This window comes from Chiloscyllium punctatum, chromosome 35 (genome assembly GCF_047496795.1).
Source record: "Chiloscyllium punctatum isolate Juve2018m chromosome 35, sChiPun1.3, whole genome shotgun sequence".
NCBI classification, from domain to species: domain Eukaryota; kingdom Metazoa; phylum Chordata; class Chondrichthyes; order Orectolobiformes; family Hemiscylliidae; genus Chiloscyllium; species Chiloscyllium punctatum.
Genome location: NC_092773.1, coordinates 22,149,642 through 22,168,875, shown reverse-complemented (window position 1 = coordinate 22,168,875; position 19,234 = coordinate 22,149,642). Strand labels below are relative to the sequence as shown.

At 50.5% G+C, this 19,234-nt stretch overlaps 1 protein-coding gene across 2 annotated transcripts; it reads left to right on the top strand.

Moving 5' to 3' along the window:
- Nucleotides 1–4,830: 4,830 nt before the first annotated feature.
- LOC140459837 (uncharacterized) lies at nucleotides 4,831–18,819 on the top strand. 2 transcript variants are annotated; one of them, XM_072554372.1, is made up of 5 exons: nucleotides 4,831–4,953; nucleotides 13,838–13,886; nucleotides 14,753–14,842; nucleotides 17,200–17,284; nucleotides 18,508–18,819. In XM_072554372.1, exons 1-5 carry the CDS (start codon nucleotides 4,888–4,890, stop codon nucleotides 18,566–18,568), a joined length of 351 nt encoding a protein of 116 aa, XP_072410473.1. In that variant the 5' UTR covers nucleotides 4,831–4,887; the 3' UTR covers nucleotides 18,569–18,819. The 2 variants fall into 2 exon arrangements, with proteins under 2 accessions (XP_072410473.1, XP_072410474.1); XM_072554373.1 differs by lacking the exon at nucleotides 4,831–4,953 and adding an exon at nucleotides 13,124–13,390.
- Nucleotides 18,820–19,234: the final 415 nt, after the last annotated feature.

The window sequence follows — 19,234 nt, the reverse complement described above, 5'->3', positions numbered from 1 at the left end:
CTGTATCTAACCCCGTGCTGTCCCTGTCCTGGGAGTGTTTGATGGGGGGACAGTGTAGAGAGAGCTTTACTCTGTATCTAACCCCGTGCTGTCCCTGTCCTGGGAGTGTTTGATGGGGGGACAGTGTAGAGAGAGCTTTACTCTGTATCTAACCCCGTGCTGTCCCTGTCCTGGGAGTGTTTGATGGGGGGACAGTGTAGAAAGAGCTTTATTTTTAGTTTCAGAGTGTAGAAGGAGCCCTACATGTGTTGGAATCTGTCTCTCTCTGCCTCAACCATCCTCCCTTTCAACTGACTGTGTCTGATGATCAAAAACAAGCTGCACGTTATTCCCGGTGCCGGTGTGAGACTCCTGTATTTTGTGATCGTCCCAAGATGTATCCGTCAGTGAGGCTGTTTCTGAGGAATCCAGTTTCATTCTCTTGACTTTTGCATTTTTCACGAGAAGTCGGGTCGGAAAGCAACTTCCATGGATTGCGGACAGCTTTCCCCCTCCCCGGATCCGAGTCGGCATGCGATCGGAAAGGAACTGGCTCCACCGGATTTCTGTGTGAATGACTCAAGTGTCACTAAGAACACTGTGCATGTTTAGATTGTTACCTACGCTGTACAACTTAGCAGGAGCATCGACGCTGGTCGTTGAACAGCCAACTTTACAAGTGTTTGCTTCCCCAGATCTCTCGTTCTAAATCCTTTTGGCAGCATCACAACTCTAGTAGTCAAGATGTGAGAGATCGTCCTGTTCCCTTCTCTCTGGTTTACTGACCAGCTCAGACTTAGAGTCATGGTCTGTTATCACCTGCAGTGCAGGGGTGTCGAGGAGATGATTGTTCGACTGTGCACATAGACACACACACATACACACACCCACACATACATACACACACACATACTCTCACACACGTACACACACATACACACACATACTCACAGACACACACATACTCACACACACATACTCACACACACACTCACACACACACACAAACCCACACACACACCCACCCACACAGACATACACACACACATACTCACACACGTACACACACATACTCTCACACACAGACACACACATACTCACACACACACACACACATACTCACACACACACACACACACCCACCCACACACACACACCCACACAGACATACACACACACATACTCTCACACACGTACACACACATACACACACATACTCTCACACACAGACACACACATACTCACACACATACTCACACACATACACACACACACAGACACACACGTACTCACACACATACACACACACACAGACATACACACACACATACTCTCACACACAGACACACACATACACACACACACAGGCACACACATATACACACACACACACACACTTACTCATGCCTTCAGTCCCACTGGCGCCCTCCAGTAGAGTTGAAAGTGACTTTGAGTATTGCAGTGCAGGTGTGTTGAGGGGATGATTGTTCGACTGTGCACACACACAGCTACAGAGACAGACAGAGGCACACACATGCAATACCCCAGGGTGTGGTCTCCCCTGTCCATTCCTGCTCCTGCATTCCAATCCTCTCGCCATGGAGGGCCCAACAGCCCCCTCACCGCCCACTGCTCCTCATGCCTCACTGGGTTACAAATCCACCATGACTCCCCGTGATAACTTCCCAAAAGCACCTCAACCTCATCCACTCCGTGAAACAGAAAGCTGTACCCCTTCTAATCTGCTGTTGACAATCGCTGTGTGGAAAAGTTTATTTTCTTTGGAAATAAAAGAGAATGTTGTGAAATACTCAGCTGCTCTGGGACTGTTTTGGGGCCGGCGGGGGGGAGTGTTTGGAGTGAGGGAGCGAAACGGCTCTCTGTCAAAACCCCGGGACGTGGCAGCTGTTATGCAAATGCAAAGACTGGAGAAAAGGGAAGGAGGAAGAGCAAACCAGCATCGTAAGCTGGAAGGAGCAATTCATAAGGAAAACAGGAGTTGCTGTGGGCCATTCGGCCCATCAAACATAGGCTGGAAGGAGAGATTCATATAGAAACCAGGAGTTGCTGTGGGCCATTCGGCCCATCAAACATAGGGTGGAAGGAGTGATTCATGTAGAAACCAGGAGTTACCGCGGGCCATTCGGCCCATCAAACATAGGGTGGAAGGAGTGATTCATGTAGAAACCAGGAGTTACCGCGGGCCATTCGGCCCATCAAACATAGGGTGGAAGGAGTGATTCATGTAGAAACCAGGAGTTACCGCGGGCCATTCGGCCCATCAAACATAGGGTGGAAGGAGTGATTCATGTAGAAACCAGGAGTTACCGCGGGCCATTCGGCCCATCAAACATAGGGTGGAAGGAGTGATTCATGTAGAAACCAGGAGTTACCGCGGGCCATTCGGCCCATCAAACATAGGGTGGAAGGAGTGATTCATGTAGAAACCAGGAGTTACCGCGGGCCATTCGGCCCATCAAACATAGGGTGGAAGGAGTGATTGATGTAGAAACCAGGAATTACCGCGGGCCATTCGGCCCATCAAACATAAGGTGGAAGGAGCGATTCATATAGAAACCAGGAGTTACCGCGGGCCATTCGGCCCATCAAACATAGGGTGGAGGGAGAGATTCATGTAGAAACCAGGAGTTACCGCGGGCCATTCGGCCCATCAAACATAGGGTGGAAGGAGTGATTCATGTAGAAACCAGGAGTTACTGTAGGCCATTCAGCCCATCAAACATAGGGTGGAAGGAGCAATTCATATCGAAACCTTGAGCAACTGTGGGCCATTCGGCCCATCGAACCTGTTGCACCATTCGGTATGGCTCTTCCATCACATCAACATTTTTGAAGCCTGTTGATGCCTTTGAAATTATGGGACGTGTCCATCACTATTCGGTGGACTTGGCCTCCAAGTGGGGGGCCAATTCCACAGGGTCACTGAAGAAAGGTTTCCCCCCTCTCGGTCCTACCCTGTATCCTCAGACTGACGTTTCCCCTGGCTCTCGTCTCTTCCCCAGCCAGTGGAACCATGCTCTCTGCTTCTCCTCTGTCCAGCCCTGTTGGATTTCCAGACATTTCGGTTATGTCTTCCAACCTGGAGTGAACGCAGGGCCCAATCTCAATCTGTGAGAAGGACAAATATATCCTCTGTACGTAAAACTGCCTGGATTACACCACTGCCACACGAGAGGGCAAAGGGGGTAGATTTAAAATCTGAGAATCCAAGCAGTGAGAGCAGCCCCCCCCCAATAAGCTGGGTTTCTTTGCCCCTGGTCAGAGGAGGGATGGGGGAACGTGACCAAGGCGTTCACCAAGACCACGAGGAGGGTGGGAAAAGGTGAGGAGAGACACTTCACCCTTTACTGTAAGGGCTCAGTCACCGATGGTTTTAGAGGGAGTGGGAGAAACGTCCACCCAGGGTTGTGGGTGGGGGGGTGTGGTGGGAAGCAGGAGCTCTCTGCCCTGGTAAGAGGGGAGAGAGAGAGATGGAGGTACACCTCGTATTCTTGAAAAGACACAAGGCTACAGTATCCCACCCTCTTTGGGTTCGGCAGAGGATGGGGGTCATATCGGTGAAAAATCACACAACACCAGGTTATGGTCCGACAGGTTTATTCGGAAGCACTAGCTTTCAGAGCGCTGCTCCTTCATCAGGGAAGTAGTGGGACAGGATTATCAGACTTATATCCGTGAGGAATCACCCAAAACCAGGTTATGGTCCTGACAAAGGAGCAGCGCTCCGAAAGTTGGTACTTTTTTTTATTTCAAAAATATACTTTATTCATAAAATTATTTGGATCTCTATACAATTGCTCATGCCATCCTTGTGCACACATTACATTGCTTTACATACAGATATCGAAATTTATTTTTCCCATGTACAAGTCTGTACATTGACTATCCAGCTCTTCTGCTGAGCTGTCAGCAGAGCCCAAATGACTGCGCGGGCCCCCTGTTCTTCTTTAGGCAGGCAGATGTGACACGGTGGTCTTTCCCCACCGTGCCTTGGCGGCAGCTGCCCCAAACTTCAGCGCGTCCCTCAACACATAGTCCTGGACCTTGGAATGTGCCAGTCTGCAACACTCAGTCGGGGGTCAACTCCTTCAGCTGGAAGATCAACAGGTTTCGGACCGCCCAGAGAGCGTCCTTCACCGAGTTGATGATCCTCCAGGCGCAGTTGATGTTCGTCTCGGTGTGAGTCCTGGGGAACAGGCCGTAGAGCACGGAGTCCCGCGTCACGGCGCTGCTCGGGACGAACCTCGACAAACACCACTGCGTTCCTCTCCAGACTTCTTCTGCGTAGGCACATTCCAGAAGGAGGTGTGTGACAGTCTCGTCCCCCCCGCAGCCACTTCGAGGGCAGCGTGCGGTGCGGCTGAGAGTCCGGGATCTCACAGGCAGAGCCCTTCTCACCACCAGCCAAGCCACGTCCGGAAGCTGGCACCTCCAGACGAACCTGGTGTTGCGTGACCTTGTAACTCTGTCCTCCACACCATCCCAAATCTGAATGGGCTACACAGCCAACTCAGGGTGGGGAAGGGGGTTAGGAGATGGGCTGAAGGGTCACACTGTGAGCTTGTGTTTGAGGGTGGGGGAGGAGGGTTGACCCTGAGCTAATGAGCCTTTTGGGAATAGAGGCACCTTTTTGAAAAGTTGCATCCACCAACTCAATGGATGGATGGATGGATGGAGGTTGATGTGGATTCCTCCGCCCCCGTGCTGCGCCCCCCGGGAGGGAGCGGCCGCTCCGCCTCATCCCTCAGAGCGGCGTCTCCCGGCGCGGCAGGGAGCTAGTCCCCTCCCTTGAACTGCAAAGTCAGGTTGAGGAGGGCAAAGTTTGGGTGGGAAGGAAGGAAGGAAGGAAGGAAGGAGCAGCAGCAGGGATTGTGAAGCTCCATTGCGATGAAGCGGTCTGCAGGCAGTCTGAGCTCAGACAGGGGCAGTTACACAGTGAACAGCAACATGCAGGTAAGCTGCTGAGTTTGTGTCACATTGCACTGACCTGTGCTGAAGTTGTCAGTTGTGTCGACCAGAGAGAGCTGTGGCTAGCCAGCGTTTGGGGGTTCCTGAATTGTCAGAGCTCAGCTTGCAAACTGCACTCCTCCCCTCCAAGTGAAAGTTCAACAAGCTTTGCTGTTCTTGTTAATTTTCTAGAATTAACCTTGCCTAACAAAACCTGTCTTTGTTTTGTAATTGCCAGAAACTAAATGACTGCTGTTGTTTGGTTGCATTTTAATCATCAAGTGAGGTTAATCTTTTGACCCATTTAATAAAAAAACTGCCCTGAGACCGCTTGGGGGTGGGGGTTGAGGCAAATAATTGGATCTGGTCTCCTTCCTGTAGGAAAGATGTTGTGAAACTTGAAAGGGTTCAGAAAAGATTTACAAGGATGTTCCTAGGGTTGGAGGGTTTGAGCTACAGGGAGAGGCTGAACAGGCTGGGGCTGTTTTCCCTGGAGCGTCGGAGGCTGAGGGGGTGACCTTATAGAGGTTTACAAAATCATGAGGGAGCATGGATAGGGTAAATGGACTAAATTTTTTAGATTAGATTACTTACAGTGTGGAAACAGGCTCTTCGGCCCAACATGTCCACACCGACCCTCCGGAGAGTAACCCACCCAGACCCATTCCCCTACATTTACCCCTTCACCTAACACTACGGGCAATTTAGCATGGCAAACTCACCCTAACCTGCACATTTTTGGACTGTGGGAGGAAACCCACGCAGACACGGGGGGAGAATGTGCAAACTCCACACAGACAGTTGCCTGAGGTGGGCAATTGAACCCAGGTCTCTGGCACTGTGAGGCAGCAGTGCTAACCACCAACTGAAGTCTTTTCCCTGGGACGGGGGAGTCCAGAACTAGAGGGACATAGGTTTAGAGTGAGAGGGGAAAGTTATAAAAGAGACCTAAGGGGCAACTTTTTCACACAGAGGGTGGTACGTGTATGGAATGAGCTGCCAGAGGAAGTGGTGGAGGCTGGTACAATGACAACATTTAAGAGGCATCTGGATGGATATATGAATAGGAAGGGTTTGGGAGGGATATGGGCCGGGTGCTGGCAGGTGGGACCAGATTGGGTTGGGATATCTGGGTCGGCACGGACGGGTTGGACCGAAGGGTCTGTTTCCATGCTGTACGTCTCTATGATTCTATGAGGACTCTAATTCAGATGTAATTCAGAGGGGACTAGTTTATGAGAGAATAGAAAATGGAAACACTCAAGCTGGTTGGTGCTGTGGGCTTGATTTTGGTTCCATAGATTTAAGGATTTATTCATGCCGGGGGCAGTTCAGGGAAAGTCCACTGTTACTGGCACCTTGTTTGACAAGGCTAGGTTGGGACTGTACCCACTGAGATTTATAAGGACAGGTGGTGATGGGATTGGGGAGGCTTGACCAAGGCCGATGATGGGGTAGCGCGGTAGCTCAGTGGTTAGCACTGCTGCCTCACAACACCAGGGACCTGGGTTCGATTCCAGCCTCAGGCAGGTCTGTATGTGGAGTTTGCACGTTCTCCCTGTGGGTTACCTCCACAGTACACAAAGATGTGCAGGTTTGGGTGGATCGGCCGTGGGAACCACAAGTTCGGGGTAAGTCTGGGTGGGATGCTGTTCGGAGGGTCGGTGTGGATTTGATGGACTGAATGGCCTGCTTCCACAGTGTTGGGATTGTAAGATGTTTCCCCCTCATGGGATAGTCTACAATTAAAGTGGGAGGGAGAGGTGCAACATTTCAGGAGAAAGAGAGTGTGCCGTTTTGGATAAACAGAATTAGAATTCACACAACATCAGGTTATAGACCAACAGGTTGATTTGGAAGCACTAGCTTTGAGAGCGTCACTCCTTTATCAGGGAGCTGTGGAGCAGGACCATAAGACACAGAATTTATAGCAAAAGATCACAGTGTCACGCAACTAAAACGATAGATTGAACAAACCTAACTTGCTGTGAAATCTTTCATCTTTCAGAATGGGTTGCAGGTTTTGGTTCATTAATGTGTAAATCCCAGAACTTGTTTCAAGTCACGTTCTCGAGATAACTCAAGGTTTGATTTTAAAAAAGTGACATCTCAGCTCAGTGCATTAAAGGTGTCTGTCTGTATCCCAGTCTTGAGTCAGACTGGTTCTATTTCCAAGGTCGGGATTTATCCACAGATTGACTGCCTGCAGATTGTGTGCTTTTTGAACAAAATAAAATGTATCGGAATTACAACTCTGCAAATGCAAATTCACCCCATAGATTGATGTGTGTGTGTGTCTGAGAGGGAGTGTGTATAAGATAGCGTCTGCATTAGCGTGAGTATGCAAAAGTGTGTGTGTGTGTGTATTTATTTATTTGTGTGTGTGCGCGCGCGAGAGAGAGAAAGTGTACAGTGTAGTGGGGTCACCTGTAGTGTGACATGACCCCAAGGTCCCGGTTGAGGCCACCCCCGTGGCTACCGAACTTGGCCATCAGCCTCTGCTCGGTCCCAAAGTCCGCCTGGGAGGGTGGTCACCCGAAGATCTGAGGCCGAATGTCCCTGACTGCTGAAGTGTGCCCCCTGACTGGGAGGGAACGCTGCTGTTTGGTGATTATTTTTCAAAAAGTACACAACCTGCAGGCACTCAGTGTGGGCAGTCAATCTGTGGAACATTTGATAAATCCCGACTTTGGAAGTGGAATTAGTCTGCCTCAAGACTGGGATACAGACAGACTCTAACCTCACACCTCTGATGCATTGTCTGAGCTGAGATGTCACTTTTTTTCGAATCAAACCTTCTGTTATCTCGAGAATGTGACTTGAAAGAAGTTAAATGAACCGAAACCTGCAACCCATTCTGAAAGATGAAAGACTTCACAGGTTTGTTCAATCTATCGTTTCAGTTGCGTGACACTGTGATCTTTTGCTGTAAATTCTGTGTCTTATGATCGTGCAGGCACCTGATGAAGGAGCAGTGCTCCAAAAGCTAGTGCTTCCAAATAAACCTGTTGGACTATAATCTGGCGTTGTGTGATTTTTAACTTTGTACACCCCAGTCCAACATCAGCATCTCCACATCATATTTTTGGATTGAGACCAATTTTCTTTTTCTCTGAGAGGCTTTTTTGGTTCATGAGAGGTTTTGAGGTGGGGCCATGGAGTATTTTTAAGGTGGGATGGATTCTGGATTGACAAGGAGTCAATAGTTAATGGGAGGGGAAGGGATTAGACAGACTTAAGGCTGGAATCAGATCAGCCATAATCTTAGTGAATGACTGGTATTAGACTAGAGGGGCCAAATGGCCTGCTCTTGTGCCTACTTAAGATTAACGCTCTTCTGTGTGGACAGGGTGGTTAAGTAGGCATTTAGCACGCTTCCCTTCATCGCTTAGTCCTTTGAGTTGGGGTGTCACGTTGGGGTTGTACAGGACATTGGTGAGGCCTTGTCTGGAGCCCTGTGTCCAGTTCTGGCCACCTTGTTATAGGAAGGATATTATTAAACTGGAGGGGGCTCAGAAATGATTTACCAGGATGTTGCTAGGACTGGAGGGTTTGAGTGATAAAGTGGGGGGGGGGGCTGGGACTTGCTTCACTGGAGCGTAGGGGGTTGAGAGGTGACCTTACAGAGGTTTATAAAATCATGAAGGGGGCATGGATAAGGTAGGGGTCATTTCCCGAGGACGGGGACTTCAAGAACAGGGGGCATGTTTTTAAGATGAGAGGAGAATGACTTTAAAAAGAGCAGAGGAAGTGGCAGCTCCAACATTTAAACCAGATTTGGATCAGTACGTGAACAGGAAAGGTTTGGAGGGATATGAGTCAGGAACAGGGTTCAGTTTGGGGATTATGGACTAGTTGGACCAAAGGGTCTGTTTCTGTGCGGTGTGTGACTCTAAGTTGGAGGGTGTGGGGGAACGATGGTCCACGCACACTAACATTTCCGTCCTTCTCTGTATTCCCCCTGGAACATGAGCAGCTCTCTAACCCCCTCCCTCCATTTTCATATCAATCATTCCACTCAGGAATCTGTAGAATGGTTTTTCTTTGCTGTAAACACGTTGGGTTGACAGGGGACGATGGTAAAAAACACCAATCTCCCAATCTCTCCACTAAATCTCTCGTGTTTAAGTATGCAGTGTCGATCCCTAGCCTGGACTTTTCAGGAAGTCCAACACTGCTCCTGAATCTGTCATCGTTTGCTGAATCCCACCGAGGGTCCCTGCCAATTGTCCATCGCTCCTATACTCAGGCCTGAACGGTCACCTCCAACTCTGCTTTCCTGCATCGCCTTGCCAAATACCCAGCCTGTCCCAATCACGGAGTCATACAGCAGGGAAACAGACCCTTCGGCCCAACCAGTCCGTGCTGACCCTAATCCTAAACTAAACTCGTCCCACCTGCCTGCTCCTGGCCCACATCCCTCCGAATCTTTCCTGTTCATTCACTTATCCAAATGTCTTTTCAACGTTGCCCCCCCCCACCCCCACCCCCACCCCCACCCCATCCGATGGAAGTGACACCTGCCATTAACCCTATCTCTGCCCCTCGTGATTTTATAAACTTCTATCAGGTCACCTCTCTCAACCTCCTACGCTCCAGTGTAAAAAGTCCCAGACTCTCCCTATAACGTGAACCTTCCATTCCCAACAACATCCTGGTAAATCTCTTCTGAACCCCCTCCCAGTTTAATAATATCCTTCCGATAACAGAGCGACCAGAACTGGACACAGTCCTTTCGAAGAGACCTCCCCAACGTCCTGTACCATCTCAACATGGCGTCCCAACTCAAAGGTCTGAGCGGAGAAGGCAAGCCGTGCCAAACGCCTCCTTAACCACCCTGTCTATACATAACGCAAACGTTAAACAGTGAGGTCGAAGATGGTGATGAGTGAGCTAGCAGGGACACAGCTGGCTGAAAGGCCTCCTGCCTTGCTGTGACTCTGGCCTGGCCCCTCTAGAAGAACTCCAGAGGCTCACTCTTATCTTCCTTTTGAGTCCTTGGTGTGAATTCCCTTCCCTTGGCCAAACCGGTTTACAATCGATGCCCGAGGGTCAGAAACCTTCCAGCTGTCTCTTGTGTAACAGGGAGCTCCGGTCTCTGGTGCCGTCTGGTGCCCAGGGAGGGTTCGGAAGGTCAGGAGCAGGAGGAGGCCATTTTTGGCTCCAGTCGGGCCTACTCCACCATCGGCCTAAGTGGGGAGCGTCCTCTACCTTGTATCCCTGACTTTGTTCACATTCCTTCACCTCTTCCCCACCTCATTCCATTACCATTCCCTCCGCCCTGCCATCGCATACCTAGAAGGGTCACAGTGGAATCTCACAGAGTTGACCTTAAGGCTAGTTGTGTCTGGTTTAATTTTCCGATATTTAGTTTGGACGACTATGACCAGGAAATGGGGCCTGTCATGTAGGCCTCTCTGATCGCTGACGAGCTCTGGCAGGGCCAATACCCATCGTACCTTTGGGGAATCGGGAAAAGAGTGCTCCCTTCCCGGAGTTTACAACACCCCACACCACCCCCCCTCCCTTTCCCAGTAAGGCCATTGGGTCCATCACAGCCGTACTGGCCAAGAGAGAGCCTCTCGGTCCCGTATTTCTATCCCCCTCAGCGAGTCCCCTCCAGTCAAAGTCAGACTCCATACGGATGGGGAATGGGCTCTGTCTGATCCTGGTAGCTGGCATCCAGGTTAGGGGGAGAGGTGGGGGCTCCGGGGGTGAGGTGGCCTGCTGGCTCAGGGGGTTAGGATGGTCACACAGGGCTGAATGGCCTCCTTCAACCCGTCAGGAGGTCTCTGACTCTGTGAACCAGTACTGTGTCTATATCTGTGTGTGTGTGTGAGAGACTGTATGTGAGAGTCTGTGGGTCTGTCTCTTTGTGTGTGCAACTGTGTGTGTCTCTGCGTCTGTTTTTGTGTGCGCGTGTTTCTGTGTGTGTCTCACTGTGTGCGCGCGACGGTGTATGAGTGTGTCTCTGTGTGTTAGACTGTGTGCGTCTCTGTGTGCATCTGTGTCTGTTTTTGTGTGTGTGTGAGTCTCTGTCTCTGTGTGTGTGTGTCTGTCTGTGTGCAAGTATGTGTGTGACAGACTGTCTCTGTGTGTGAGTCTCTGTGTCTGTGTATGTGTGTGCCTCTCTGTGTCTGTGTATTGTGTGTGAGTCTCTGTCTGTGTGTGTGTGTGTGTGTGTGTGTGTGGGTGTCTGTCTGTCTGTATGCAAGTGTGTGTGTGTGAGAGACTGTCTCTGTGTGTGTGCCTCTCTATGTCTGTGTGTGTGTCTCTGTATCTATGTAAACTTTGCCCTGCTGCGGGTTCACTGACCCTGTCCATATTGATCTGTCTATCTATCGGGGGTGGGAGGGGAGGGGGGAGTGGGAGCAGGGGGCTGAGTGCTTGTTAGACATTGCCCGAGGGAGCAGTGAGGCTAACATTTCAGTCTCCCTCACAAACAATGAAACCTTGTGTCCCATGGCCCCTCCCTGTTTTTGGAGTCCACTAAAACTAGCCCCCTGGCTACCTGTGTGGATTCAGAAACTGCAAACTGCATTTACATACCACCTTTTAGCACCCCGCCCTCCCCCAAACCCTCCAAAGAACAATTGGTGAAAAAGTGTCACAGTGGAAGGGCCCGAAGATAAGATGGAGGTGCAGGATGAGGCCATTCAGCCCATCGAGTCCACTCCGCCATTTGGTAATAGAGTCATACTGCCCGGAAACAAACCCTTCCAGTCCATGTTCCTGAACTAGACGGGCCCCACCCACCTGCGCTTGGCCCATATCCCCGCGTTTGTTTGGAAAATCAGCTCACGACGTTATGTTCCCCCTCCCCAGTGTGGAGAGAACCCCCCCCCCAGCACAGGGAAAAGAAGGGTTTCTACACAACGTCCTTTAGAGTGAGCGAGCTGCTCCAGATCCCAGAATTCCATGGCCATTGTAAACGGGTCTCCCAGCACCACCAGCATTCCAGACGTCATCATCAGTGAGGTGTGGAAGATCCCGAACCAGAAACCGGGATAGACCGGGAGATCCTCTCCTGAGTTCACCGTGGTGCCAAAGGGAATACCTCCTCCCTACTGCCCAGTGACTCTGACCCACCTCAGGGGATTAGTCATTCACTCACATCAGATTGCCTCGACCTTTGACAATTCGCCATCTCCCTGGCCCTGCTCTCAGCCCCCGGGACTCCTGTAAACTCCAGGACACCGAGTCTGAGCTCTCCCCTTCAGTGACTGGGTCCTCGCCTTCCTGACCATAGTCAGTAAGGATAGGCATCGACACCTCCTCCACCATAATCCTGAAAACGGGGACTCCACTAAACTGTATACTCAGCCCCTTCCTGTACTCTGTATACACCCTCGGCTGTGTGGCTAAAGTCCGGCCGACCTCCAGTTACAACTCTACTGACAACACCACGGTCGTGCGTCCGATCTGAGATGACAATGAGATGGAATACAGCCCAAACATCTCAGCCAATCACTGTCCCCAGTTTCCCTCTTCCTGGCTTCCCCTCATCCATCCCTTTGTCTCTCACACTCACACACTCTCTCACATTCATACACCCACACTCTCTCTCTCACCCACACTCTCTCTCTCACCCACACTCTCTCTCTCACCCACACTCTCTCTCTCACCCACATTCTCTCTCTCACCCACACTCTCTCTCTCACCCACACTCTCTCTCTCACCCACACTCTCTCTCTCACCCACACTCTCTCTCTCACCCACACTCTCTCTCACACCCACACTCTCTCTCACACCCACACACACTCTCTCCCTCTCTCTCTCTCACACACACACACTCTCTCTCACACCCACACTCTCTCTCACACCCACACACACTCTCTCCCTCTCTCTCTCACACACACTCTCTCTCTCTCACACCCACACTCTCTCTCACACCCACACTCTCTCTCACACCCACACTCTCTCTCTCACCCACACTCTCTCACACCCACACTCTCTCTCACACCCACACACACTCTCTCCCTCTCTCTCTCACACACACACACTCTCTCTCACACCCACACATTCTCTCACACCCACACACTCTCTCTCTCACACTCACACCCACACTCTGTCTCACACCCACACTCTGTCTCACACCCACACTCTGTCTCACACCCACACTCTGTCTCAGACACACCCTCTCTCTCTCAGACACACCCTCTCTCTCTCAGACACACCCTCTCTCACCCGACCCACCCTCTCTCACCTGACCCACCCTCTCTGGCACTCACACACAGTCTCACTCTCTCTCCCTCATATATCCATCGAGCAATTACTTACTCCCTACCTCAGCACACATGCCACTTCTTCCTAACCCCTATCAGTTCTGATGAAGGGTCACTGGCTTAATCCTGCTTTCTCTCCACAGATGCTGCTGAGTTTCTCCAGCGAGTTCTGTTTCAGCTCTGCCATCCTTCATTTTATTTGTAGGATCTTGTAGATGGTACATATTGCTGCGACTGAGTGTTGGGGGGTGGAGGGAGGGAGTGAGTGTTTGTGGGCAGTCAAGCGGGGGCTGCTTTGTCCCTGGATGGTGTCGAGCTTCTCGAGTGTTGTTGGAGCTGCCCCCTGCCCCCATCCAGGGCGAGTGTGGAGTATTCCCTCACCCCCTCCTGACTTGGGCCTGGTCGATGGTGGGGACAGGCTTTGGGGGGAGTCAAGATGGGAGTTACTCGCTGCAGGATTCCCAGCCTCTGAGCTGCTCTTGTAACCACTGTGTTTATATGGGGCTGGTCCAGTTCAGTTTCTGGTCAATGGTAACCCCCACGCGACTGGAAGGACATGAATATTACTAGACCGTTCTGAGAGTGAGAGTTCAGGCTGATGGAGATGGGCGTTGTGAAAGTATCTGAATTCTTTCCAATGTTTTATTTTGATCTGCCTTCCTCAGAATGTCACAGTGCAGACAGAATTGTACAGGACGGGCGATGACCTCGACAGTAAGTATCCAACCAGGAAGCCTCCATCAAAAACAGCTCCATTCCCCTGACCTTACCGCCTCTCCCAAGGGTCACAGCGCCAGAGGGAGGACATTCAGCCCACCTGCAGAGGGGAGACCAGCCTTTCCAACTTGCTTGTCCAGTAGAATGTGGTCCTGAGTGTCCTGCCTTGCAGAGTGACATTGTTAATCAGGGCGGGGGGGTCTGGGGTTCTGGTTGTTATTGAGGGTGGGGGACATTGTAAATCAGGGCGAGGGAGGGGCGCGAGGATTCTGCTTGTTGTTGGAGGGGGAGTGGGTGCAGCGAGCTTGAATCTGTACGCTTCCCAACGCTCCTCTTAAACGTTCCCTTGCCCAGCAACGTCCTCTGGTGCAGTGTCCCACAACTCTCCGAGTGAAGAAATCCTTCCTTACTTCAATCCTTGAATGGCTTCCCCCACCTTCCTAGACTGTGAGCCCTAGCTCAGGACTCCCCCCGCCCTCCCCAACCTCGGGGGAACGATGTCCAGTCCGGTCAGGATTTTGTATGTTTCGGTGAGATCCAGACTCCTCTTTGTAAACCCCAGCGAGTATAAGCCCAGTCGATCCAGTCTGTCCTCCTATGTCAGTGCCGCTATCCCGGGAATCGATCTGGTGAACCTTTGCTGGGCCCCCTCGGGAGCTAGAATGTCCTTCCTCAGAGCAGGAAACCCAAACGCGCACAATACGCAAGGTGTGGCCTTACCATGGGTCTGAATGAAGCAGGTCAGTTTGACCTGAGTAAGAGTGTGAGGCGTCAACCCCGTGACAGGGGAATCCACCTCATCCTAAACAATGCCATTCCTCATTGGATACACGATCTCACCTCCTGTTTTCCGTCTCTTTGAGCGGTGACCCTCCCGGAAGACCACAGGCTGCCTCCGATCCAGCGTTCCGCCAACGAATCATCACCGGCGAGACAAAGCGGGGTGGCTCCAGGTGAGAAATTTGTCATTGTGACCTTGCCTTGACCTTAGAAAAACCCTGCAGTGAGGGAGGCATCCATTGTCGGACGTGTGACCGTACTGCGGTTCTATTCCGTCCTCGCTTTTTTTAAAAAAGAGGTTTAAGACCCCGCTGCTTAGTGAACTCCCATAAAGTAAGCAGCTTGGGGGGGGGGGTAGTTTAACAAAGGTTGAAACAATAGATGCAGCCTGGCTGGGTGTTGCTAGCTCTCTCAGAACCAAGATTTCTAGGGTTTTTTTTTCAATTTTTAAGCAATTGCTGTTGGAGTCTTAAGGGGCCAAAGCTTTCTTTTTTCCATCTCTGGGCTACAGCTGGGATTCCTCTCTGCTGCTGTTAGAAAAATCTATTTCTCTGAATTTGCCTCTGGGTTTGTGGACATGATGTTGCTGTACTGGAACAGTTAATTAGTAATAGTTACTGTTCGCATAAGGTTTCCAACTGAGTTAAATTTTCTAAGTTCAACTTTCTTTTGTTGTGTTTTAACTGCAATGTTTAAATACATTGTTCTTAATGTCAAGTAGTTTGACCAGTCACTGTCACATCTGGGTCTGCCTTCAAAATGAATAAAGGCCGCTGCCCTAAACTGGGGTGGCACAGTGGCTCAGTGGTTAGCATTGCTGCTTCACAGCACCAGGTTCAATTCCCACCTCGGGTGCCTGTCTGTGTGGAGTTTGCACATTCTCCTCGTGTCTGCGTGAGTTTCCTCCTGGTGCTCCAGTTTCCTCCCACAATCCAAAGATGTGCAGGTTAGGGTGAATTGGCCGCGCTAAATTGTCCATAGTTGTTAGGTGCATCTGTCAGAAGGGGGGGGGGGGGGTGGGTTACTCTTAGGAGGGTCGGTGTGGACTTGTTCGGCCGAGGGGCCTGTTTCCAAACTGTAGGGAATTGAATCTAAACTATTTTGAGGGGGTTCAGATCTGGACCATAACAAACGCGATCCAGCCAACACTGTTGGGAACAGTCAACAGGAACATCACTCGCCTGTTGAAGACAGTCAGCCATGTTTGGAGGGACAGCTCATTTCCACTTGCAAGAGGCAATGTACGTTCACTAGGCCGCGTTTGCCTCCTTCACCACAAGTTGCTGTCCCTTTTCTCAAATTATTCAAGGGGCTGGTGCCGTCGCTGTGGCAAGGGGCTGAGGATAAATAGAATAGACAGCGCTGATGGAGCTGTTCGACTCCACAATTCTGTGCCAGCCCCTTTGAAGAGTCGTCCGTGATGTGGAGATGCCGGTGTTGGACTGGGGCGGACAAAGTTAAAACTCACACAACACCAGGTTTCAGTCCAACAGGTCTATTTGGAAGCACTAGCTGCTCCTTCATTGGGTAGCTGTGGAGCAGGATCATAAGACACAGAATTTACAGCAAAAGATCACAATGTCATGCAACTGGAATGATAGATTGAACATACCTAAGTTGCTGTTAAGCCTTTCACCTTTTGGAAGGGGTTGCAAGTTTCAGTTCATCAGTATTTCAATCCCAGAACTTCTTTTAAGTCACATTCTCGAGATAACTGAAGGTCTTAAAAAAATAAGGTGACATCTCAGCTCAGACATGAATGCACTAAAGGTGTGAGTCTGTCTGGATCCCAGTCTTGAGTCAGGCTGGAATTTACAAACTATTATGTAGATTGCCTGCAGGTTGTGCACTTTTGAGCAAAATAGAATGTGTCTGCAAATACAAATTGAGAGAGTGAGTGAGTGTGTGTGTGGGTGCACGTGAGAGAGTGTGTTTGTGTGTGTGTGTAGGGTTGGTAAAGCCTGTGTGTGCGAGAGGTATAAGCCTGTGCTTGGGTGTGACTGTGGGTGGTATATATAAGAGAGAGTGTGCGTATGAGGGTCTGCGTGAGTGTGTGAGTATGTGAGAGTGTGTGAGAGTGTAGAGGATAGTGGGGTCACCTGCAGTGCGACATGAATGCAAAGTCCTGGTTGTAGTCCACTTAGTCTCAATACCCCACTCTGATACAGACGATCCTTTGTCCTTTGAATACCTACCAACTCCACCTTGCGGGCGAGAATTGCACCTGTTTCTGTCTGTATCAGGCTTGAATCCCAGTTGTTTTGCCCGTCACTTTTCTAATGTGTGTACAGATTGCATTCAATGCAGCAATTTGTCCCCAGATCACTGCACAGTGGTCTTGTGAGGCCAGTTCTCATGAGAGAATTTTAGATTTGACGCTGTAAGCTCTGTGAAAGAGTGAGCCTTCGAGGAGGGAAGTGAGGGAGGATGAGGCTGTGCAAGGGTTTGAAGATCAGAATAGGACATCTCAGATCGAGGTGTCACTCGCGTGTTGATTGGTCTGCGTTTTTGTTTTGCCAATTCCTTCCAGGTTTTGCAGCTGCAGCAATCTTCATCGGCTTTCTTCTGGTGTTATACGCTGTTCTGTGGAAATGCATGAGTTCCAAAGTGAGAAGGTGAGCAAATCAGTGTGTACACACACATGCAGGCAAACTTGCGCACACACTATCACACACACACATGCTCTCACATTCTCTCACTCACACGCACACTCTCTCACGCACACTCTCTCTCGCACACACACACTCTCTCTCTCTCTCACACTCTCTCTCTCTCTCACTCACACTCTCTAACTCACTCACAGTCATAGACATGTACAGCATGGAAACAGACCCTTCGGTCCAACCCGTCCATGCTGACCCAGATATCCCAACCCAATCTAGTCCCACCTGCCAGCACCCGGCCCATATCCCTCCAAACCCTTCCTATTCATATACCCATCCAAATGCCTCTTAAATGTTGCAATTGTACCAGCCTCCACCACATCCTCTGGCAGCTCATTCCACACACACACCACCCTCTGCGTGAAAAAGTTGCCCCTTCGGTCCCTTTTATATCTTTCCCCTCTCACCCTAAACATATGCCCCTCTAGTTCTGGACTCCCCCACCCCAGGGAAAAGACCTTGCCTATTTTATCCTATCCATGCCCCCTCATGATTTTATAAACCTCTATAAGGTCACCCCTCAGCCTCCGACGCTCCAGGGAAAACAGCCCCAGCCTGTTCAGCCTCCCCCTGTAGCTCAAACCCTCCAACCCTGGCAACATGAATAAACACTCTTGCTCACTGATACACACTTACATGCATACACTCTCTCACACTGACACACTCACATGTGTGAACACTCTCATGCACAGAGACACACATTCTCTAGTGTTATATTCTTCACTAGACACCTTTACCCGATGAGGTTTGAGTTTTTAAGAAGAAACGGAATCTGACTCGACGACATCTCCGTCCAACATTCCAGCTGGTGAGGATGTGCACAGCTAGATCCCAAAAGCAGCAACAAACTGAGGTTGTTTTATTGGACTGCTTCTTGACATGACATCGGGAATGCGCCCCAAGGAGAAACAGTACCCCGCCCCCCCCCCCCCCCCCCTGCAATGGCCTAGAAGGTTCTGGAACGGAATTCAAACCCATGACCTTGTGGTCTCAGACCTGCAGCCAACAATGCGTAAAGGCAGTGAATCTGCCTGTCCCTGTCACTCTGCATCCTGCCTGTACAGTGACCACATGCCACCACTTCCAGAAGCCAATTGTGTTGACGTCCTTTTTTTTAAGGAGGACTGTTGCTCAAGGTCTCTCTCCTCTTTTTTTTTCCCCCCCCCTGCCCTCAGAGACAAGGACAATGGAAGGTCGAGGCAGAAAGGTCACCACTCGGAGGTGGATTCCTGCTGACACAGGGTTCGGAGCACCCAGTGGACTCTCTGATTAAGCAGCGTCTCTCTTGTGGACTGTGAGGTGGCGGGGGCGAGAGAGTGAGAACAAAGTGTGTTTGCATGGCCACAGACACTGCAAGTGGGAGCACAGTCACGTACCAGCTGCCTCTGTTCAGAGTACATCCTGACTGTGTTTACTGGTTCAGTCTAACCCCAGTGTCCTCCGTTAGCAGGATGTGGCTTTCTGTGCTAAATAAAATGGAGAATGGAAATGGCAAAAGGACTGTATGTTTCTCTTTGGTGCCATCTCTCCCCAGGAGACTGGGACTACACTCAATGGAATTTAGCAGAAAGGGGGGGTGGGGGGGGGTGGCTCTTAAAGAAACACAGTAAATGATGTTGGGCATAGAGGAAGGGAGGTCGTTTCCATTGGGGGGGGGGAGGGGGGGTGGAATTGCCTGAAAATGAGGTTTAGGACTGAATCGAAGAGGGACGTCTTGACCCAAAGGGTTGTGAATAATTGGACTTCTCTGCCCCCAGTTGACGTGAGCTTATCAAATGTTTGCAAGGCAGAAGATAGATGATTGAGGGGTATTGGTGAGCAGATGGGTGAGTGGAGTAGAGTCCACGAGAAAGTCAGTCAGCCAAGGGAATGCACACCATACACAACCACTGGCAAAACCGT